Below are 25,593 nucleotides of genomic sequence, written 5' to 3' on the forward strand. Positions count from 1 at the left end.
GGGAAAACACTCAGTAACTAGTCGTAGACACAGATTTCATTTCACTCAACATAAGCTTTGCTTGGATTTCTGTTCTAAGCTGACATAGCTTTGAACTTTATAACCACCCTCAACCGAAGTGTCAAACATTATTTACTTACAAGTTCTTTGCTGCACCAAATCCACCAGGGAAGACTACAGCTGATGCAGAATCTACAGTAAGTTCTGATAATGGCTTAACAGGGCCACGGGCAATTCTGGCCGATTCACTCAGAACACTCCTGTTCTCTCCATCAACTGGAGACCCCTGAAGAAGATAAAATGTTCACAAAAAATAATAGTAGCCCACTTCATACTTGGAGGTTGTCACAAAATATAATCACAAATTCATATCAGCACTGTTCTGAAGAGAATTACACTATCACAGAAATAAAAAATCTGAAGAAAAACGACTATTTGCAACTAAATTGACCACATAGATCACAAAAACAAATCCAAAAATTTCTAACTTTCAATATGTGTGTGTGTGTGTGTGTGTGTGTGTGTGTGTGTGTGGTGGCAGAAGAAGGTGTATTGCTAAGGCATCTTCAAATCACTGGAAGATTACCACTTATGGTGAAATTAGACAGTTAAACAACAGAGAATTAAAAAAAGGAGTGGAATGCTCTGATGAGAGGCATCTAAACAACAGAGAATTAAAAAAGGGAGTGGAATGCTCTGATGAGATATTTATTAAGGTGAACTAGAACAGTTGCATCTAGTTTATGAAGTGTAATTACCTTGATCAGAAGACAATAATTTTTTATCATCATCATAAAATTAAACTAAACAATGGAAAACCCAGGATAGAATGTAACAGTATGATGAAAAGGACAGTTGTTACTCACCATATAGCAGAGATGCTGAATCACAGATAGGCAACACAAAAAGACTGTCACAAAATAAGCTTTCAGTGGACAAGGCTTTTGTCAGTGTGTTTTTGAAAAAGCCCTTGTTGGCCGAAAGCTTATTTTGTGACAGTCTTTTTGTTGTGCCTATCTGTGACTCAGCATCTCCGCTATATGGTGAGTAGCAACTATCCTTTTCATAAAATTAAATTAAATTGATACTTTGCAGTAATGTTGGGGTTTTATTGCCAGCTTTGTAACAAAATCATTAGGTGGAGATTATTCCCGAAGTCATCAAAATTAAGCTTAAAAGTTGTCTGCCTAGGCACTGCAAACTCATTTTTGATCCATTATGCAGTCTGTATGAAGTAAGTGTTATGCAGTGTAAATTCTGACAAGTTTAATACACATATTTCCTAGGAATTCAAATGTGTTGCATGATACTTGGTTTGCAATAAGATGACACAAAATACTGTTGCTTCTTGCGTCCAGACAGTTTTGCCACTGTTTTTTATCCCTACAAACAGAAAGATTAGAATACATTTCAGTCAACTTTGAACATACAACAAAATCAATGAACCACTTGTAGAGCCCAGTGGTTTTATTCCTGGTCTTTGCATAAAATAAGACAAAGCCACTGAGGCTAATTAATAATTATTTTTGAGAGAGAGTAATGCGTTGAAGAATATAACTTTATTTTCCATGTTGTTGAACACAGGAACAATACCAAAGCCAATATTTATAAAAAGAGATGGCATAGCACAAGAACAAAACCAAAGAATAAACACATCGTAAATAACATTCTTCACAGAATAAACACCAAAGTCCACTGTGTGATTTCGTTGTGTCACCAGGTGGTTCCTACACAGTCCCCCCTTTGTAGAGCAGAGCTCCGGGCACAAGGATACTTTTATTTTATAATTCTGCCTGCCCTAGAGTGCTTCTCTGAGAACGGTGGGTCTTCCGGTGTGGTTTCCTGCTTCTGGCTTGGCGTGATGAGCTCTGTGGGCAACACCTCTTCCTCATATTGTGTAGGTGGCGGTTCTTCACTGGTGTCTTGATTTTGTTCTTCAGCTGGTGGCCACATGTGCGCCGGTTTAACTATCTCAATGGAAACTGTTTGTTGTTTCCCATCATGATTTATCTGCAGCGTATGTTCATCTCTCCCAAGTACTTTATACGGTCCAGTATATGGTGGCTGAAGAGGTGTTCGTACAGCATCTGTCCTCAGCCACACATAAGGGTAATCATTAAGCTGCTTGTGAACAAATAGCATGTCGGTCCCATGTCGAGAACCAGGTGTTGGTCTGCTGTGTCACGTGGTTGCGGACTGGTTGTAAGATGTAAGGCATGTCACCCACTGTCGCTTCCGTCAGTTCAACGAAAAATTCCGCCGGTAGCCTAAGGCTCTCTCCGTAAACCAGTTCAGCCATGGATGCACCTAGGTATGATTTGCAGGCAGTTCGGAGACCTAGCAGCACCACTGGCAACGATGAAGTCCAGCTGTCCTTAAGGCACAACAATGCTGTCTTTAATGTCCTGTGCCACCACTCAACCATGCCATTGCTCGCTGGGTGATAAGTGGTGGTGTGGCGATGGTGGAATCACAGAGCTTGGCTAATTGTTGGAATAAAGTGGATTCAAACTGTTATCCTTGATTAGTTGTCACGAATAGTGAACATCCAAAATGGGAGATCCAAGAAGCCAAAAATACTTGAGCTACCGTCTCTGCTGAAATGTCCAATAGTGGAGAAGCTTCTGCCCATCTTGTATACCGATCCACCGATGTCAACAAATACTCGTAGCCTTCCGGAAGTGGTAGATGGCCCACAATGTCCAAATGAACGTGGGAGAACCTCTTTGTTACTGGGGGAAAATCTCCAACTGCTTTACGTACATGCTGTCCAATCTTGTTCCTTTGGCACAGCACGCATGTTGCTACCCAACCATGGCAATCCTTCCTTATACCTGGTCGGACAAAACATTCCAAGAGTCGTTTGATAGCTGCTCTGCTACCCAGATGACTGAGTCCATGTATGCTGTCGAAAACCTCTTCGTAGTTGCCTTGGGACGAAAGGCCTGGGTTTGTTCGTAGCTACGTCGCACCATATCTTCACATACGCATCCACCGGCTGGATTAATTTTAACTGAAGTCTGGTTGTTACGTCCTGTAAGTACTATTGGAGTTCTGCATCATTAGCTTATGCTGCAGCTAATTTATCATAGTCTATGGTTTGTGAAATAACTGAGACCCACGACAGTAAATCAGCGACTATGTTTTCAACTCCCTTGATATGCTTGATATCTGTAGTAAATTGATTGATGTGTTCTAAGTGGCAAAATTGACGTGGAGAACAGTTATCCTGCGACTTACTGAATGCAATTTATGGTCGGTGTATACAGTAAATACCCTTGCCTCTACATACGGGCTAGAGTACTGGATAGCTTCATATATCGCTAACTGTTCTCTGTCGTATGCACTCCATTTCCTTTGTGGTTCTGTAATTTTTCGTGAAGAAAAGCCCAAAGGCTGCCATTTGTCGTTTACTTTCTGGTGCAGTGCAGCTCCCAACGTGTCTTGGCTGGCATTGACTACTACTGGCAGAGGTGCTTTTGGTACCGGATGAGGAATAAGTGCGGCTTTTCGTTAAGTCTGCCTTTATGTGTTGAAATGCTCTCTCCATGTCTATGTTCCATTGGTCATTTGCCATTTGCATTTTTACCTACGAGAGCGTCTGTCAAGGGCGCTTGTACCGGTGCAGCTCACAGCAAATGCTGTCTATAGAAATTTACCACGCCTAAAAATTTTCTGAGTTGATAGTAAGTCTCAGGGTGGATCATAGTCTCTATTACTGCTACCTTGTCCTCTCACGGGCGTATGCCCTCCATCGAAACTTCATACCCTAGGAAAGTCACTTGCCATTTTCGCAGTTCACGTTTTGCTTTGTTGACTATTACTCTGTACTGGTTTATGTGGGTGAACACTGTGGACAGTTGCTTCTTGTGTGCTTCTGCCGTCGATGAGATTAATATGTCATCAAGATACGTGAAGCATCCTATCAACCCGCGCAACACTTCATCAATAAATCGTTGCCATGTTTGAGCTGCGTTCTTTAACCCAAAAGGGCATTTGTTTGTTGACGCCCGTATGCTGAGTCTTCGGTACAGCTGCTATCACTTCTCACGCTTCTTCCCCATTAAAGATTGCCATGCAAGCCATCTGTGGATTGCCTAGGGCCGCATGGACTTTGTCTGCTACCTCCAAGAGGTTCTGCATGTTGTCTTTCCCACGAATTACTAGTGCGGCTTTTACTGTGCTTGATAATTGATCTAGCTAAATGTGTTTGAGCGTCACATCTGACAATTCTACTGCATTGACGATATCATGCAAATGCTTCCAAAATTCTGATGGTGTGCTGTCCCCTACATCTTCTTGTTTAAGCACCTGGCATATGCGTTGATTTAACAGTTTATGCATTCTGATGAGTAAAACATTTTTCAGTGTTGCGTATGGTCATTGTGCTGGAGGTCGGAGTACTACATCTTCTGCTGCAGTTGCTGCTCTAGCATCCAGCACATTCACCGTTATCGCTAACTTCATCTGCTCATCATGGATCTTGCTTTGGGCAAACGTGAGCTCAATCATTGCAGACCATAGCAGCAGTTTGTCCGGTGGGAACTTTGGTGTTCAAATATTTACGTGCTGCATGTTTTCCATCGGGCTGTTGGTTTGTATGACCGCACGTGTGTTTGACATTGGAGTAATAGGCGTCTCCAATGCTAACTTCAGTGCTTCAAGTGGTTCATGTATCTGTTCTTGAAGGTTCACGAGCTGCATCTCTGCATTCCTCCATGAGCTTTCTGAAGTTGCTGAATTCTCTTGTTTGTACATCGTAATTTTCTTTATGTTCAGTGTTTTGGGTCACCAGTAAAGCCACTGAGGCTAATTAATAGTTATTTTCGAGAGAGTACTGCATTCAAGAATATAACTATTTTTGCATGTCATTGAACACAGGAACAATACCAAAGCCAATATATACAAAAAAAGATGACATAGTGCTAGAACAAAACCAAAGAATAAACACATCGTAAATAACTTTCTTCACAGAATAAACACCAAAGTCCACTGTGTGATTTCGTTGTCACCAGGAGGTTCGTACAAGACCTTATGAAAAGTTTTGGAAAGGTCGTGAATATGATTAGGAATGTAATTTTGAATCTATGTACAAACCTTGTACATCTAAATGTAGGAAAAATAAACGAGAAAAGGAGGAGGGACAGTTACTGATTTTCAGATAAGCAAGCTGTTCAAGGATAAAAATCTCTATGACACTGTTGTAAGTGGTGTTAAGTTAGCTTGTATGTCCTTTTTTTCCAGTTTTCACCTGTTTACTTCAATTCATGATAGCAAGAAACTTAAGACATAATGGAAATTATTATTCTGTAATTTGAGAGACTGAGATGTACCTTGTACTCTAAGTTGCACTTCTTAGACAGTAAAAATGTTGGTTGTCAGTCTCTCATTATGCTAGAAATACACCTAAAAATGTGAAATGAGAAAATGGGAATTGTCACTTCCAGGGTCTGTGACCACCTTGTTGTGGTTAAAAATTTGGATGACAGACATCTGACTTAGATGATTAAAACTGAGATAAAACCTAGGCAGCTAAAAAACTATCTGGTCGTTGAAGGATGCGCCAAGAAGGTTATCACTGCCAGTACTACTAAGATGGGATGAGAAAATGAAGACTACATGGACTAGAGTGTCAATTATCTTCTACCAATGTAACTGGATAGATAAAAATTCTACTCAACAGAAAGCGGTGGGAGAAGACATATAAAAAAAAATGCTTCTTGTATGCAAGTTTTCAGAGCCAGTGTTGCCTCCTTCCAGCAGAAGGGTTGAAGGAGAAGGAAGAGGGGCGAAGGAAAAGGACTGGAGACTTCTGGTAAGACTCCCTTAACCCGGGGTTCTGGGTAACTTTTCCACACTCTAACCCTTTTCCTAAACATCTCCAGTCCTTTTTCTTCACCCCTCTTCCTTCCCCTTCAGCCTTTCTGCTGCAAGAATGAGCCAATGGCTCCAAAAGCTTGCAAATTAGAACCTTTTTTTATATGTGTGTTCTCCTGCCGCCACTTGGTGAGTAGATTTTTTATCTACCAAATTACATTACATTGTCAAAAATTGTGTATTTTCATAATTATCTTAAACTATTCGATAAATAAAATATACACACAAAAATTTAAAAATGAACAAGAGTTCAGAGGGAGAAAGTAGCTGGAAATCACTAACGGCACATACCACAGTGCGAGGTACTCCCCCCCCACTTCCATTCCAATGCAAAACATTGAGGTGAATTAAATTTTATTATAAAACACACTTTTCTCCCAAAAAGTATGACTGTTACCGTATTTAGAAATGAACTCCCTGACAAGTTAGCTACAAAACTGACCACATGGGACTAACTTGGAGTACGGGTCTCAGACCTATGATTTCTACTGTGACGTCAGGTTTTGAAAACCTGTGATTTGAAATGGCAGGCTACCACGATCTCAACAAGCTGAGGACACTCGAGGCGACCACAGAGGCATGGAATACTTCTCTCCAAGCCTCTTGGAAAGATGCCACCATGTTGTGGCAGCTATGTACATCAGATTTAACTATGAGTTCCCTTTATATCAAGAAGACTTCCCTAATACAGCTGTGGTAGTCTTCTTAGGCTCGCCCACATTTTCACAGCGAGTGCCCCGCTGGCTGATCTGAGACAAGCTGTTGCCTTATCTCCCTCCCTACCCCGTATACTTGTAGATGATGGGATAGCAGCTACTGTATTTACTCGAATCTAAGCCACACTTTTTTCTGGTTTTTGTAATCCAAAAAACTGCCTGCGGTTTAGAATTGACACTCGAAATAAAGGGAAAAAAAAATTCCCGAATCTAAGCCGTACCTGAAATTTGAGACTCGAAATTCAAGGGGAGAGAAAAGATTTAGGCCGCACCTCCAAATCGAAACAAAGTTGGTCCATTGTAATATGAGACACAATATAGGTAGAATGAAAGGCTATACAGCTACAGTAGTTTGGTTTGAGTCATAATCTTAGCAGTTAAGCTTTACCAGGTAGCCATTGCTATGCATCAGGCGCTCCGTCCGTCTTTATACGAGTACCCTTCCTTTTTCACGTGCTTCGTCTGGTTTGAATCGATTGCTTATTTTGTTTTGATCTGATAAGTGCCGTTTTCTTTGTTATAGGTGTTTACGTCACTCTAAGCTGAAATGCATTACTGTACTGTGTCATGCATTGTTTGTCGCACTCTGATAGTGCATGTTTGCAGCCTGCCGCCGCTCGCAGCATGGCTTGCTTTTGTGCGCGCTACCGCCGCTTACAATTAAAAAAAAAAAAAAGAGAGAGAGAGAGAGAGAGAGAGATAGAGAGAGAGAGAGAGGAATCATGTCATTAGCGAAACAATGGCAAGAGACTGCTATTTGTTGTTACTTACACTGCTGCTTTCTTTGATAATGATCAACAAGAAGCAATAACAGACTGCGTATGATACAACATGTTCTGAACGAGAGTTAGGTGAAAATTTTTCTCCGTTTGAAAATCTTTGCGGCGGCTTCTTTAGTACATCAAATTCTGCACAAAAATTTGTCATCTTAGATTTAAAAATCTAGTCAGTTGTCGTGCTTCATTTCTGACTGTATCACTATTAGGCATAAGAATAATACGAATATAAACATGACACGATACGTATATTCTTCCGCATTTGCTGTTGTCTCACTCTAGTTTAGTAGTTTAATAGGCAGACTTGATTTAAATGAGATAGCATCAAACATGAAAGAATACATGGCAAAATGTTTATATTCACATTATTCTTATGGTGAAGAGAATGCTGCATGTGATTCACATTTCATCAGGTTCCTATTAGCAACCATCTCTTCTCACAGGTAGGAAAAAATTCAGAACGTAGAGTTGGCCATTTGACAAACATCCCTAACAGTCTTGGCAGTCGGATTTTCGTAGTACATTGAAATTCTGCTACATTCTAAGATGAACAATACGGAATTTGTATTTACTTCGTTGGATAATGTATGAAAATTCAGTGATCGAAACTCGGGGCGGAGAAAAAAAAATCTCGTCTTCCACTTTATTTTGTTTTTTAATTTATTTACTGACACAGAGGTTTTGGCACCAGTATTTATCTTTGTGCCTACAAAGCATGCCTGTGTAGCGCTACATATATTCGACGGCAGAAGTTAGTTGTGGCGGCATCTATGAACATTTTTTCTGAACTTCGGCTTGCTTTGCACTCGATTCTAAGCCGCAGGCGGTTTTTAAGATTACAAAAACCGGAAAAAAGTGCGGCTTAGATTCGAGTAAATACAGTAGCTGCTATCCCATCATCTACAAGTATACGGGGTAGGGAGGGAGACAAGGCAACAGCTCGTCTCAGATCAGCCAGCGGGGCACTCGCTGTGAAAATGTGGGCGAGCCTAAGAAGACTACCACAGCTGTATTAGGGAAGTCTTCTTGATATAAAGGGAACTCCTAGTTAAATCTGATGTACATAGCTGCCACAACATGGTGGCATCTTTCCAAGAGGCTTGGAGAGAAGTATTCCATGCCTCTGTGGTCGCCTCGAGTGTCCTCAGCTTGTTGAGATCGTGGTAGCCTGCCATTTCAAATCACAGGTTTTCAAAACCTGACGTCACAGTAGAAATCATAGGTCTGAGACCCGTACTCCAAGTCAGTCCCATGTGGTCAGTTTTTTAGCTAATTTGTCACGGAGTTCATTTCTTAAAATGCCCATGTGTCTCAGTGTTCAGAGGAATGTTACAGTGGAGTCGGAACTGTGAAGGTCAACTAACAGGTCTTGAATGTTAGTGGCCAATGCGTTTATGGGTTAGCACTAAGATATCCTTTTAAGTAGCTCATGGAGTTTCTGTAAACCAAGAAGTCAGTGGTGAGAGCTTTAATGTACTGCAAAGCCCATGATATGGTGACCAACTCTGCAGGGTATACACTGCATGCACTTGGCAGAAAATACTTCTTGTGGCCCATTATGTCCACAAAAGCTTAGTCAAAAATATCTACTTTCAATTCATCTTTGTAGATGAACGTCGAATCTGGCTAGTCACATATAACTGAATGGAATAGGTGTTTGAGAACGGTGGAATCAGAATTTTCCTCAGTGCTACAGGCGAGGTCCAACCAAATTATAGGACTGGGTAGACACCAGGACAGCATGCTGAGAGGAAACTACATACCCAGACTGGAAGGGACAGCTGGGCTTCTGACTGGTTCGATGCAGCCCACCACGAGTTCCTCTCCTGCACTAACCTTTTTATCTCTCAGTAGCAATGGCAATATACATCCTCAATTATTTGCTGGATGCATTACAGTCTCTGTCTTCACCTACACTTTTCACCCTCTTACAGCTCCCTCTAGTACCATGAAAGTTATTCCGTGATATCTGAACAGATACCCCATCATCCCTGTCCCCCCTCCTTGTCAGTGTTTTCTATATATTCCACTCCTCGCCAATTCTGCAGAGAACCTCCTCACATCTTACATTATCAGTCCACCTAATGTTCAAGAGTCTTCTGTAGCACCACATCCCAAATGCTTCAAATCTCTTCTGTTGAAGTTTTTCCACAGCTCATCTTCGACTACCAATACAATGCTGTGCTCTAAGGATACACAATCTCAGAAATTTCTCCCTCAAATTAAAGCCTATGATTGATACTAGTAGACTTCTTTTGGCCAGGAATTGGTTTCTGCCAGTGCTAGTCTGCTTATGTCCTCCTAGCTCCATCTGTCATGGGTTACTTTGCTTTCTAGGTGGCAGAATTCTTTAACTTCATTTACTTCCTGATCACCAATTTTGACATTTAGTTTTTGCTGTTCTCACTTCTGATACTTCTTATTACTTTCGTCTTTCTTTCATTTACTCTCAATCCTTATTCTGTACTCACTAGACTGTTCATTCCATTCAAGAGAGACTATTATTCTTCTTCATTGTCACTAAAGATAGCAACATAAGCAGCAAATATCATTGGCATCCTTTCACCTCCCATTTAAATCCCACTTTTGAACCTTTCTTTTATTTCTTTCATTGCTTGTTTGATGTACAGATTGAACAGTAATGGCAGAAGACTACATCCTTGTCTTACTCCATTTTTAATCCAAACACTTTGTTCTTGGTCTTGCACTCTTATTGTCCCCACTTGGTTCTTGTACATATTGTACATTGCCTATCTTTCCGTATTACTTGCTACTATTTTTCTCAGAATTGCAAACATCCTGCACCATTTTACACTGTTAAGCACTTTTTCCAGGTCAACAAATCCTACAAATGTGTCTTGATATTTCTTCAGTCTTACTTTCATTATCAACAGCAATGTCAGAACGGTCTCTCTTGTGCCTTCACCTTACTGAAAGTAACAAGTATAACTGATCGCCTAACAGACCCTCAGTTGTCTTTTCCATTCTTCTGCATATTATTCTTGTCAGCAACTTTGATGCATGAGAGATTAAACTGATTGTGCAATAATTGTTGCTTTGTCGTTTCTTGCAATCTTTGAAATTGTGAGGATAGCATTTTTCTGAAAGTCTGATGGTATATTACCCATCTCATACATAGTTCGCTAAGAGTTACTAGCATCTGGCCCTTAGTGGGGGGATATCAGCTTCTGTCAGGAAGTTGTCTACAGGGCTCACATGAAAGGCTCCATCTGCCAATCATACACCACTGTGGTGGAGGGTCTAACAAGCTCAGTACCAATGGTGCTGCAGGCCCTTAGGCAACATACACAGTCCTGGAGGGATAGATTCAAAGCATTGTAGAATCACTGAAGGACTCTGCTGTCTGTACAGCAGGAGGTGCTGCTGACAAATCTGAGGGTATCAAGTTTCCTCAAGTAGTTTCCTTGAGCTTGCATACAATTGGTAACCACATAACTTAATGTCAAGTAAGAGGGCCAAAACTTTGAAAGTTTCAACAACTAGTTGCTGAAGTAAAATTCTGGGTGTGGTTGCATACTCCTGAGTTGACAAAAGTGTGCGACATGAATTTTAATGGGAGAAAATTGATATCCATGATCCAGGGTCCTGTTGTGCACCTTCTTTGTGGTCTTCTGAAGTAGGCTCTCTGTGATTCACAATGGTTTGGTTTGTTTTGTTTTGTTTTGTTTTACGGTGCAAAAACAACTAGGCTCATACATGCCCATGCCAGAATTGTAGAACATGAAGATGAAGAAAGGAGTTAAAAATGACTACAGTTAATCCCATGTGACGGGACAGAAGACAGCTAAAAACAGGGATGTAGAGATGGTCTATAAAATACGGAGGTCATGAACTAAAAATTAGATGGCCTTCAGCATATTGATATGACAGATACAAAGTAAAATGCTGTTGATGGCCCACGTATCATTTGCTAAAACGGCCGATAAGGAAATAGTGGGCTGTCAAAGGTTCAGCACAATGAGCACAAAGTGGTGGGGGAACAGCACTTAACAAATGGTGATGGCTAGAAAGACAGTGTCTGATACTCAACCTAGCTAAAATGATGATCTCACAGTGAGAGGGACAAGAGGTCCTGCAAGATGCTGGGAGAGGCTTAATAACCCAGAGCTTGTCCTCTAGAAGGGAGGTCCTCAGGTGATGCCAAAGAGACTCCTCCTGCTGACAGAAGGCAACACAGAGATCATTGGGAGGGAATGTAAGAACATGCAGGCTGAGGTACGAGGACTGCAGCCTTGGCACAACGTCAGCGGCCTCATTTTCTGTCACACAGACATGACCGGGAACACACACAAAACGTCACAGTGGCGCCATCAAGAGTGAGCAAGTGACAATTTTCCTGGACCTGTTGCACTAAGGGATGGGTGGTGTACAGCACACAGAGGCTTTGAAGGGCATTGAGAGAGTCAGAGTAGATGATGCAATTGAAAAGCCTGTGTCGCCGGATGCATTGCCTGGTAATACAGGGCAAAGAACTCTGCTGTAAATTCTGAGCAGTGTCCCGGAAGTCAATACTGAAAAACATCAATGCTAATGATGGCACACCCAACACCATGGTCAGTCCGAGAGCCATCAGTGTACACAAAGGTACTATCGCAAAGTTCCGTGCAAACTTCGTGAAAATGAAGGTGATAGAGCGAGGCTGGAGTAGCGTCCTTAGGAAGCAAATGAAGGTCAAGGTGAGCATGGTCACCACACGAAACCAAGGTGGTGAAGGGTTCACACCCACCAGGGAAGTTGCAGGTAGTGTGAAGTTAAGCTGCCAGAGCAAGAGCTGAAAGCGAACTCCAGGAGGTAACAGAAGAGGGACATGCCCCATACTGTCAATCAAAGGAGTCATCGAAGAAGGAGGCATAGGATGGGTGGACATGATGGCAGACAAACGGCATGCATATCTGCTGAGGAAAAAGTCCCCGTGATAGGACAGCAGTGGTTTGGCAGTTTCTGCATACAGACTCTCAACTAGGGTAGTGTGAAAGGAATCAGTGTCCAAGTAGATGCTGTGTTGGTGGATAGTATTGAGACAGCATAGGAGTGTCTGATGTGCAGATGCATAAACAAATCACCCGTAGTCTAGTTTCGAATAGACAAGGGACCAGTACAAATGGAGGAAGGTGGTTCGGTCTGCTACCCAGGAAGTAGGATTGTGGACACGTAAGACACTGAGGGACCACATACAGCGGGCTGCCAGATAAGACGCATGGGAGGATCAAGAAAATTTCTTATTGGGCATGAGCCCCAGAAATTTTGCAGTTTCAATGAATGGGAGAGCAACAGGCCCAAGATGTCAATGTGGTGAAAGAAAACAATTGCACCCTCAGATATCCATACAAGAGTTTTGTCAATGGAAAAACGAAAGCCACTGTTGATGCTCCATGAGTGAAGACAATCGAGATATCGCTGAAGACGCCACTCAATGTGACAAATCCATGGAGAACTGCAACAGATGGCTAAATTGTCAATGAAAAAAGAGCCAGAGATGCCCCGGGGGAGACAAGCCATTATAGGGCTAATGGCGATAGCAAAGAGGATGATGCTCAGGACGGAACCCTGAAGCACGGTTTTCCTACAAAGGGTGTCCGACAAGGCAGAACTCACACATACCTTGAAAACTCGGTCTTTTAAAAATTCCTGAAGGAAATGGGGCATGTGGCCATGGAAGCCTCACGTGTAGAAGTACAGAGAATACCAGTCCCCCCAGTGTCATAGGTTTTTTCCAACTCTAAAGACATGGCCACAGTTTGGGATTTCTGCAAGAAGCCATTCATGACATGGGTGGACAAATTGCGGTGATGTGTTGGGGGAGGGAGGGGGGAGTCAAAACAGACCAAGAAGAAATGCGAGAGCTCGAAGTGGCTGCGAGAACGCAATTTTGTTTCTGGGAAGCAGAAAACAAGAAGACGCTGTGATTTGAGGAGCGGCCGTAAGGCCACGAACGTTCCATTGGAGGAGAGTTATAACGAGGTAGGGGGAGGAAGGAAAAAAATGAAAGGTTGTCACCTCAGCAGCTGCTGAGTGCCGGCCTTCGAAGACTCACTGCAACAGGGCACAGAGACTTTAGGATCTTGCTTCATGAGATCTACAGAGGCATCGGCATTCCGTTTCTGTTGATCTGCGGAGTCCAAGGCAGAAAAACAGCTGGCGGTGTGCATCGGTGACATGGAGGTCGGCTGGCTGAAGATATCATGGGGCGACACCGTTGAAGATAATCTCCAAGTCAGCGAAGGAGAAGTGCATTTGCCTTTGTTTGACTTCTTGGAGACTTTTCTGTTGGCAAAGGGAGACTCAGATGTTTGTTGGCTGGAGGGAAGTAGGAACTTTTTGTGGAAGAATTCCTTCTGTCCTTTCAGGCCTGCCAGTTGTGTAGCAGGTGACTACACCCTGGGAGGCACATGTTTGGTAGCTTGTTGCACAGCTAGACGAGGAAACGACTATGCTACCATGACAATGGGCAATTTCACAACCGCAGTGCTGAATTTGAGATCACATGTCTGTGTGGCCATGTCCTTCATGGAGTGAGATGTAGCAAGAACAGTAAAGTAAATGCCAGACAGTAGAACGCAGGGTTTGCGACTAGCCAATAACTCGTGAGCAACTGGGCAAGGTACTTTGTCCTTTACCTTTGCCCTGGACAGCCCGCTCATCAAGATACAAAGGACAACCTCAAGAGGAGATGGCATGGTCACCATTGCAGCTCATACAGCAGAGAGGAGGAGGAGGAGGAGGAGGAGGAGGAGGAGGAGGAGGAGGCAGACAATCGCCCTTGTGCAATGACATCCTGGTCAGAGAGATACATTAGGATCTCTGCCTCAATCAGACCATCGAGCAGCCTAGTGTAAATAACATCACAGGAAGAATTCAGAGCAGGATTTCACAGGGCCAGCAATTACATCAATTTCTCAATAAGAAATAGATTTACTGTTGCAAAGGATTGACTGTCTTCAGTAAGTGAAACCACAAGGAACTGTGGTGCAGCTGGGAGGGTCTTTGAATCAGGACCTTCATTCCGTTTACACTTGGTAGACAATGACTGCCAACAGAATGATTGGCTCATTGCAAGAAAATCCCCATGATTGCCAGTGTCTCTGATGGTGCACTCCTTTCAATTGTCCTCCCCCCTCTGAGGGGTGCTCACCCGCCTTAGGTGATTGTTCACACCTCAGGTCACACCTCCCAAACACCTGACAGAGGGTCCAATTGGCAGTTTTGGAAGGTGGCAGCTCAGGCAATTACCCCTCCCTGAGCCTGGCCTGCACCAGGGGGTACATGCAAACCCTACCTGTCAACCCGGGACTGGGAATCACACGTTACCCAGTCAACTGTTATGCATCAGACATGTGAGCCAGCCTTCAAGAGTGCACAGGGAGGAAGAAGAAAAAGAGGAACCTCAAGTGCCAACATGTAGGAAGGATAGGAGAAGGTGAACAAAAAAAGAAAAAGTAACAAAAAATAATGGTGAGACTGTTCTGATTTCAGCATCTGAAAATGCAGAACACATTCCGAAAAACACCCAGGCATGTTCCCCAAGGGGAGGGAAAAAGAATAGCAAGAGGATAGATATGCAGCACAGAAGGGAAGAGATGCTGCAAAGGTTGGAGCCCCATGGTAGCCAAGCACGAACCTGCCAAAGAGTGGCAAGCTTCCTGGGGCGAAAGGGGGGGGGAGGGTTCACAATGGGGGAGAACTGAAATACATGTGAATATTATTATCTACATCAATGACAGTTAGACCACCATGGGTCAAACTGCAGTCATTGTGCAACTGACAGCAGTTATGCTAAGAACCAATCCCTGACCCACCCCAGATACCTGTACTGTTAGTTGCTGAGGGTTGAACCTATCCAGACCTAGACTCACAGGGATAGGAAATTCTGGATAAAAGTGGGTAGAGAGCAGAAGCTCGACTCGTGCAGTGTATCCAAGATGTGAGGGAGTCAAGTCATACCATATGCCTTCTGTAGGAAAAAGAACACAACAATCAATTGTCAGTGATTCACAAAACCATCACACACTGCAGATTACAGACTAATCAGTTGGTCTATGAAGAACTGGAATGCCAAAAAGTCACTTTGAAATTGCAATATACATTCTCTGGTTTTCATGACCAACACAGTTATTGGTTGAAAACTCCTCTGAATAATTTGCACAGCATCTTTATTAAAGAGATTGGTCAATAATTATTCAAAATTTGAGGGTCTTTTCCCCATTTTAGGATACAAATAATAATACCATCCCACCAGACGGAGGGAAACCCCCCCTTTCCTCACCAAATATGATTGATAAACCAGAGGATGTTTGTCATCCGGAGATTGATAAGATGCTTATGCATTTGGTTGTGGATTTCGGCAAACTCTGCCACAAAAGATTCAGCAATGCCCACATGAATAGTACAGATGTTGAAATTGAGGAAGATGCCAGGAACTACAGTTGACAGCTGGTGGCCCAAATGCGGTGGAGTTACGTCCATCCTTGACACAGTGGAGTGTATAATCCCATAGATGATACATACTGCTCCCAACACTCCTCCTCTCTCTTTTTTATTAAATATTGTTCCCTCATTCAAAGTCTCTTGAATGCTTTTAAATGTTCTGTAGCAGGATGGCACTTATGTTGGTGAAATGCTCTGCGACACTGACAGCTACAGCTAATTCTTCAGACCACCTTGGCACCGATGCTCATCAGAAAGAGCCTAACAATAGAGTTTCACTGCTTCGGCAACAAATATAATTGTGTGTATAGCATCTTTTACAACTTGTTCTGTATCCTTCCCTCTAATGCTTTCAAAAATTACTTTGGAGGTGAAAGCTTGCCAGTTGGATTTCCAAAGTGACCAACATGGTGCATGTTCCATTTGTCAATTGTCTGCTACATCGTGCCTACTGGTTGAATGCCTGCCAGAGGAGATAGACCTCTATAGCTAACAGAGAACACTGCGACCACACTGCGCTCACATGACAAGTGCGCCACCATCTCACCACGCGAGTGCACTGGCCAACATTGTTCCGCGCACGGCAGCCACATGGTGCACAGCCAGTCAGTTCAATGCTCACACCTGATACCTATGGATCAACCTTCACTGTACTATAAGTGTAGGATAACTACCTAGCGTGTTACCTAGTTACTCTCTCTCTGGTTGCACCTTTGATTTGTCTATCTGATGCTCTTGATTTTGTTGTCATTGTTGTGGCGACTGCTTTACATGGAGCCTCATTGTCCTAGGATTGTTTGTCCTTGTCCTGGTCTGTTGTCCTGTCTATAGTCCACCTGTCACATTTCATTCTCAGTATTGTTGGCTTGGGTTACTCTTTCACAGCAGCTCTCCCACCTGGCGACTCCCTCTGTTTCTGCATTCATCGATGTGCGCACCAACATCTGGCTACCGCAGACATAGCAGATGGGTCACAAAAGAGAGTGATAGGAAGGTGGTCACTGTCACAGAGGTCATCATGGATGGACCACTGGATTAAGGGTGAAATGCTTGGGCTGCAGACTGTAGTATCTATGGCCGAGTATGCTCCATGGACCATAATCAATTGTGTTGCAGCCCCAGTGTTAAGGAGGCAGACTTCCAGTTCTGAAATTAACTGCACTATTACTTGCTGCCTGCTAGATGTGGTTTGACTGCCCTGCAGAGGGTTGTGGGCACTGATGATCCCCAGTGGGAGCAAGTGTGGAGGCAGCTGTTCCACAAGCTCCACGAGCTAATGATATGGAATAGATCTGCCTTGAGTGGGCAGATATTACATACTCTTACCCAAACTGACTGGTTGTCTTGAATTGCCACAGTTTCTAATGCAATGGTTAACAACACATGCTCACTTAAAGTGTAAGAGCTTGTGAGTGTGCTCATAAAAGTTACTGCCAACAAAGATGGATTTTGATGTAAACTGGATACATAAACAGGTATCTTGTTCATACTCAAAGATGACAAAATAGAACATTTACGAAAATAACAAACGTTATCCACATCAAATGCACCAACCAGTAACAGAACATAGCTTATAAAGGTAATAGTGGAAAAACTGTGGCATTTGCATGTGCTTTTCAGCAGATACTGGTAACAGTGTCATGTGGGTGTTTGAGTTGGATACTACACTTGCCACGACCTCTGTGATTCTGTAATTTACTTGCCCGTGTACCAAAATTACTTTGCACGGTTTATATTTCTTACGCCATTTAAGGTGTTACGTTAGATAATAATTCATTGAAAGTGTAGGGTTGAAGAAAATTAAAGCAATTGGTTCTGTACAGTTTATTTGGATAGAACATGAATTAAAAATAATACAATGATACGTAACATGACCTCTAAGCCTATATATGTACGCACTTCCGCATGAGCATTTACGCTTATTTGTGAGTTTCTTTAAGTAGCTTAAGATTATTCTTTCTGATTAATGAGACAGAGGTATCATTTTTCCTATGTACAAATGCTTTGGATTTTTTGCAAACAAAAAGCAACAACTCTTACACATTACTAATTTGGCACAGTCATTCATGAGTAAGCAAACCATGTTGCTTCTCACCCCGTATGTGCTTTCAATAACACACTTACCAAAATTATGTCTAAAACTCTAAGCACAAACATTGGGGAAAAGCATTTTGTTTGAGTCATGTCTCTTCCACTGTAAATGTAAGTTGACAACTTCATGCTCATTATTATATGTTGCCAGAGCCAATTCACATTTTTTATGTTCCAACCCACTGAATGCCCAGCCCATAATATAATTCCTGGCATTTGTTTTAACAGGCCTACCTTCATTGATACTGTTATCAGCATATAGAGATAAATAAACATTGTCTTCAGCAGGCAAATCACACACAGATGCAATGAAAGGCAGTTTTTTCAGTTCATTAATTTTACTAGGAATGCTGCTGCTTCTACCTCCTATTTACTGTTTTGAGGAGGAGTTGCTGTTTGCAGTAATAATAGCCATATATAGCACATGTACTCCGCTTCCAACCATTTCATAGTTCTATAAAGTAAGGGGACGCATCGGATAAGCCTTCTGATTCTCAATGTAAATCAGCTGTTCACTCCCAGTTTTAGTTTCCAGCTCAAGCTGGTAGAAGATGCTTGGGATAACTGTCATACATTTTAGGGAAGAGTTTCCACAGTTAAGTTTATAAGCTATTTGGTAACAGTACCTTCATTTTCAAAAGTGTCAGCCGTTTCCATAACAAATGGGTCCTCACCTATAGCCCTTAGAAGCAGGAGTTAAAGAATGTGCTGATATACCGGCTACAACCTCTATGAACAGGAAATTTCCTGTCTGCTTAATCCACAAGCAGACTCCGCTGTTTCTTCTTCAAGTAACCTCCCTGTATCCGGAGATGAGGTACATCCAATGCAGAATCCTATCCTCAGCTCTTAAAGCGCTGTTGTGTTGCCCACCCAAACTATATAACATCCTAGACCGTCTATCAGTCCTGCTCACAATTCCTTACACCTCAAACGTCAATCTCTTGTGGTTGACCCACATGCAAAGCTTGTCCAATGTAGCTGCATAAACTGGAATTCATATGATATTTACGTTTATTATTAGCTACAAACACAGAGGAAGCATTATTATTTGTAGAAATTTCCATTTAAACTTTTAGTCATCTATTAATTACAACACTTATGTAAGTAACTTTGTGAATTCTGCTGGGTCTTAAATCACAACTGCTGAAGTAACATGACCACCAGCCTTGGCCACAGGAAGCTCTACAGTTCTCTCACTTTTAATTAAAACATCTAAATTCATATGTAACCAAGACTCTGGCACCTGACTGCTTGGTATTAGTTCTGAGAAACAATGAAACAGTGAAACTAACTCGGTATACATGCCAATAGAAATAAGGTATTTGGTAAATAAGCAGACCCTGACTACATTTAAGGTTCATTTAGATGATGGCAACTAGTTTGAGAATATTCAATTGATAAGAAAGTTTATGACTTCTAGTTACTCTCTCCACTATTGTTAATAAGCCCAGAGAAAAATAAAACTAGATTCAATGAAGTGCGTGATTGAGAGATGGTGATAAGAGTGTTTGATTAGTGTTTCATTTCTGCTGCAGAAGTCAGGCTCTGATGTAATAACAAAATGTTCAACAATGTAGGAAAAGGTAGACTGCTACTTACTGTTAAGACGACATGTTAAGTTGCAGATGGTCACAATTTTGACACTTCATAAGTGAAAAGGGATTCAGCCAGGTCTTAAAAGAAATGGAAAGTAAAAAGAATGATTCTACAATAATCACATCTGAAAACAAGATTAAGCCATGCAGAAGACATAATAGTGTGTGTAACAGCAACAGACAGGATGTAGTCATCTGCATGATACACAGTGTGATACTTTCCTTAATGGTAAGGTACAGGAAATAAAGAGGACCAATACTCATAACATAGCCACTGGCAATAAGTATTTTGTGCAAAATACTACAGAGACACTAAGTCCATTCAGTTTTAGACTGATTAAAGTGCTAGATGAATCTAATATGTTGAAAGATATTTACAGCTTCAGTAGTAATATTTATGGATTGAATACACCAATGTTAAAATCATTTCATCTAGCAGGACTAATGACACATGTAGGCCCTACATGGTTGACTTACCTTCTGATGGTCAATGACATGCATCTGCTTTACATCAGGAGCATACACGATAGGTTCAGCCCCTTTCCTTGTAATATGGGCCAGTACAGCAGTTGCTTCATGGATTTCTGAGCCATCATAGACACCACAACCAGACAAGACCTGCACAAAAGTTCACCACAGTGCTGATCTAGTTTGTACAACAGAACCTCTTAAAGATAAATAAAAGGAATGTAAACTGTGTTCCAGAATTTACAAGACAAAATTCAGATATTTTTTTTAATTACTGCCCCGAGGTTGGTAACTTTTTAGGGGCTGATGATTTGCTTGAAATGGACAGGTACTAAGACAGAAAGCAAACAAATGGTAAATTTCTGGACAAATATAAATCAAGATTTTAAAACCATTACATTAAAATAAAAATACAACTAATTATGACTGTGGTATATAAATTTTTATTTGCAGCTTTTCATCCCAGAAACAAACACAGAAAGAAAAATATATTGACAGAGGTATATTTTCAGGCATTTACTGATTATCCTCCACATAAATAAAGCAAATGATATGTTGAGAGCACAGCAATTACGTACATGTAGTTCATGAATTGTGAAAAGCACCTGGCTCTGTACTATGCCAAACACTAATTAACGAGAGTACAATCACATGGGGTTTCAAACAGAATTTATGACTGGACCGAGGATTTTTTGACAAGTAGAATGCAGCATATGTTGGATGTAAAATTATCGACAGACATAGAAGTAAATTCAGATGTGCCTCTGGGTAGTATATGGAAACACTTGCTATTCATGGTGTCTATTACTGCCCTTGGCGAGAATATTAATAACAACTTCAGACTGTTTGCAGATGCAGTTATTGCTAACAAAGTGCTATCAAAAAAAGCTACACGAATATTCAGTCCAATCTTGATAAGATTAAGTGGTGCAAAGATTGAGAATTTGCTTTGTATGTCAAGAAATTTAAAACTTTGCACTTACCAAAATGAAAAAAAATGGTATCCTATGACCACAACAATATCTATGAGCCACAGCTGGAATCAGTCAACAAATACCTGGTATAACAATCTGAGGACATGGAATAGAACAAAAACATAGGCTCAATTGTAAGTGAATCAGGTGCCGCACTTCAGTATATAGGGAGATTGCTTAGGAAACACTTGTACAGCTCATCCCATAATTTTCCTCAATATTCAAGTGTGGGGAACCCATACAAAAACAGGACTACTAACGGGTACTGACTCAGCTAATACAGATATGTCAGCATGTTTTCAAATGGTGAGAAGTGGCATAATCACTGTTCCAAAAATGGATGATGATGACAATAATAATAATAAACCCCGTGGAGGCCCGGGAAAAGAATAGGCCTCCGGTATGTTCTGCCAGTCGTAAAAGGCGACAAAAAGAACAAACCACTAATAGGGCTAACCCTCCTTTTAGTGTGATTACTTGGTTCAGGACAGAACTAAAAAAGCCTCGGACAAGCGCCGTCATGGTCGGGGACGACGCTTGAACCCTATGCCCGCCACAATGGTAACGACACTGCTAGCCAACTGGAAAATAATTTAAATCCAAATAGAGGTGTTTTGCAGGATATGCTTCCTGCAACCACCCTAGAAGGAAAACAAAGACAGAGGATGAGATGGTCAGATGAAGTTAATCGACACCTCATGTTCTGTTATTACCAAGCAACAAACCTAGGAACCAACACAACTGGATACAGATCGCAAGTATACACAACATTTATTACCAGATACCCAGAATTAAAATTTTTAACAGAACAATGACTAGCTGATCAGATCCGTGTAATAATAAAAAATAACAGGATACCCCAGTCAGAATTAGAAAACATCAAACAACAAGTACAACAAATACTGGAACAAAATTATGTGCAATCAGAAGAAAAAGAAAATACAGTAATGGACTCAAACATCCCAGAGAAAACAAACAAAGAACAAAACACGTCAATTACACAATCATAGGAAAACAAAATCTTAAGACAGCCACCAGAACAAGCACAAATAGAACACGAAGTGACACACATATTAGATATAGAAGAGAAATTTCAGCTGACATATATAGAATACAAAGACACAAATACAGACATTAGACCAATCTTGCATAGACCACCAAATAACCCACAAGTCGAAACAACAATAACAACTATCAACACAATCATACACAACAAAATAAATGAAAATACAACTATGGAAGAGTTACAACAACTGGTTTATGTAGGAGCACTCACTACACTAAATATACACACTAGGCAGAGATCAGAACCAACCAACACACAGAAGAAACCCACAAAACCAGCATGGCAACACAGGCTACAGATCAGAATAGAAAAACTGAGAAAAGACATCGGACAGCTAACACAATTTATAAGAAATGAAATATCAGACAAAAAACGAAAAAGGTTAGGTAAAATCTCACAACAAGAAGCAACAGAGCAATTAGATGAAAAGAAGCAGAAATTACAAGCATTGGCCAAACGACTTAGAAGGCACAAAAAAAGTGAAAATAGAAGGAAACAAAACCAAACATTCAACACAAACCAAAAGAGATTTTACCAAACAATAGATAACACACACATTAAAATAGACAATCCACCAAACATAACAGACACGGAACACTTCTGGAGCAACATATGGTCAAACCCGGTACAACATAACAGGCATGCACGGTGGATACAAGCAGAAACAGACTCATACAAGATGATACCACAAATGCCTGAAGTGATAATTTTGCAACATGAAGTCACCCGAGCAATTAATTCTATGCACAATTGGAAAGCCCCTGGAAATGATAAAATAGCAAAATTCTGGCTAAAGAAGTTCACCTCAACACATTCACATCTAACTAAATTATTTAACAGTTACATTGCAGACCCATACACATTCCCTGATACACTTGCACATGGAATAACTTATCTGAAACCTAAAGATCAAGCAGACACAGCAAACCCAGCTAAATGTCGCCCCATAACATGCCTACCAACAATCTACAAAATATTAACTTCAGTCATTACAAAGAAATTAATGACACATACAACACAGAACAAAATTATAAATGAAGAACAAAAAGGCTGCTGCAAAGGAGCACGAAGATGTAAAGAGCAACTGATAATAGATGCAGGGGTGACATATCAAGCTAAAACTAAACAAAGGTCGCTACACTACGCATACACTGATTACCAAAAAGCTTTTGATAGTGTACCCCACTCACGGTTACTACAGATATTGGAAATATACAAAGTAGATCCTAAATTGATACAGTTCCTAAACATAGTAATGAAAAACTGGAAAACCACACTTAATATCCAAACAAATTCAGATAATATCACATCACAGCCAATACAGATTAAGCGTGGAATATACCAAGGAGACTCATTAAGTCCTTTCTGGTTCTGTCTTGCTCTGAACCCACTATGCAACATGCTAAATAATACAAACTATGGATATAATATTACTGGAACATACCCACACAAAATCACACATTTGCTATACATGGATGATCTAAAACTACTGGCAGCAACCAATCAACAACTCAACCAATTACTAAAGATAACAGAAGTATTCAGCAATGATATAAATATGGCTTCTGGAACAGACAAATGTAAGAAAAATAGCACAGTGAAGGGAAAACACACTAAACAAGAAGATTACATATTGAATAACCACAGTGACTCCATAGAAGCGATGGAAAAAACAGATGCCTATAAATACCTAGGATACAGACAAAAAATAGGAATAGATAATACAAATATTAAAGAAGAACTAAAAGAAAAATATAGACAAAGACTAACAAAAATACTGAAAACAGAATTGACAGCAAGAAACAAGACAAAAGCTATAAATACTTATGCTATACCAATATTGACCTACTCATTTGGAGTAGTGAAATGGAGTAACACAGACCTAGAAGCACTCAATACACTTACACGCTCACAAATATAGAATACATCACGTACATTCAGCAACAGAAAGATTCACATTAAGCAGAAAGGAAGGAGGAAGGGGATTCATAGACATAAAAAACCTACATTATGGACAGGTAGACAATTTAAGAAAATTCTTTCTAGAACGAGCAGAAACTAGCAAAATACACAAAGCAATCACTCATACAAATACATCGGCTACACCACTGCAATTTCATAACCACTTCTACAACCCTTTAGATCACATAACATCAACAGATACGAAGAAAGTAAATTGGAAAAAGAAAACACTACATGGCAAGCACCCATATCATCTAACACAGCCACACATCGATCAAGACGCATCCAACACATAGCTAAGAAAAGGCAATATATACAGTGAGATGGAAGGATTCACGATTGCAATACAGGATCAAACAATAAACACCAGATATTACAGCAAGCATATTATTAAAGATCCCAATACCACAACAGATAAATGCAGACTTTGCAAACAACAAATAGAAACAGTAGATCACATCACAAGTGGATGTACAATACTAGCAAATACAGAATACCCCAGAAGACATGACAATGTAGCAAAAATAATACATCAACAACTTGCCATAAAACATAAACTAATAAAACAACATGTTCCCACATACAAGTATGCACCACAAAATGTACTGGAGAATGATGAATACAGATTATACTGGAACAGAACCATTATAACAGATAAAACAACACCACATAACAAACCTGACATCATACTCACCAATAAAAAGAAGAAATTAACACAACTAATCGAAATATCCATACCCAATACAACAAATATACAGGAGAAAAAATTGAAAGATACATCCAACTGGCTGAGGAAGTCAAGGACATGTGGCATCAGGATAAAGTTGACGTTATACCGATTATACTATCAACTACAGGAGTCATACACATAATATCCACCAGTACATCAATGCAATACAGCTACATCCAAACGTATATATACAACTACAAAAATCCGTAATTATTGATACGTGTTCAATAACCCAAAAGTTCCTAAATACAATGTAACATATACCATACAGTTAAAAGGAAGTCACGCTTGATGAAGGCCCGCGTCACTTTCCATTTTTAACCAGACCTAAGGTCTGAGAAAAATATAAATAATAATAATAATAATAATAACAACAATAATAACAACAACAATAATTTGCAATGCAACCATGGAATAAATCACTACCACAAAACAAAATGGTAATTAGTTTGAATGAGTGAAGTGACTCAGTGGTTAACACACTGCACTCTCATTCTGGAGGGCAACTGTTCAAATTCCCATCTGGCCTTCAAGATTACAATGGTTTCCCTAAACTGCTTAAATCAAATGCAGGGATGGTTTCTGCTGCCAATATCCTTCCCCCAATTCAAGCATTTGTTACATCTCTAACCACCTCGTCACTAGGATGTTAAACCCTAATCTTCCTTTTAATTTGTTTAGTACTTATCTAATTCACGCCAGAAAATTGACGCCATCTGCTTCACTATTCCACTCCAGAATTTGAATCAGATTTATGAAGATTTGTAATGATAGCACCCATAAGAGTGCCCCTGCTAATTTCTCGTCATTTATCTTCTGCTTTATGTCCCTTCAGTTTGTCCTTGCAGAGACTGAGAATTTGCTTTAAATGTTAATAAATGTACAAATTT

The 25,593-nt window shown here is 40.7% G+C and overlaps 1 protein-coding gene across 2 annotated transcripts in view; it reads right to left on the reverse strand.

Moving 5' to 3' along the window:
- The window catches only part of LOC124613001 (ES1 protein homolog, mitochondrial-like), a 67,917-nt gene that overhangs the window by 35,509 nt on the left and 6,815 nt on the right, over positions 1-25,593 (reverse strand). For both annotated transcript variants that reach the window (XM_047141553.1, XM_047141554.1), the window contains exons 3-4: positions 19,981-20,121; positions 141-286 (exon numbers count right to left, since the gene is read on the reverse strand). In XM_047141553.1, coding sequence (XP_046997509.1) covers positions 141-286; positions 19,981-20,121 — 287 coding nt within the window. The remainder of the gene's footprint in view (positions 1-140; positions 287-19,980; positions 20,122-25,593) is intronic.

This window comes from Schistocerca americana, chromosome 4 (assembly GCF_021461395.2).
Source record: "Schistocerca americana isolate TAMUIC-IGC-003095 chromosome 4, iqSchAmer2.1, whole genome shotgun sequence".
Classification (NCBI taxonomy): Eukaryota; Metazoa; Arthropoda; class Insecta; order Orthoptera; family Acrididae; genus Schistocerca; species Schistocerca americana.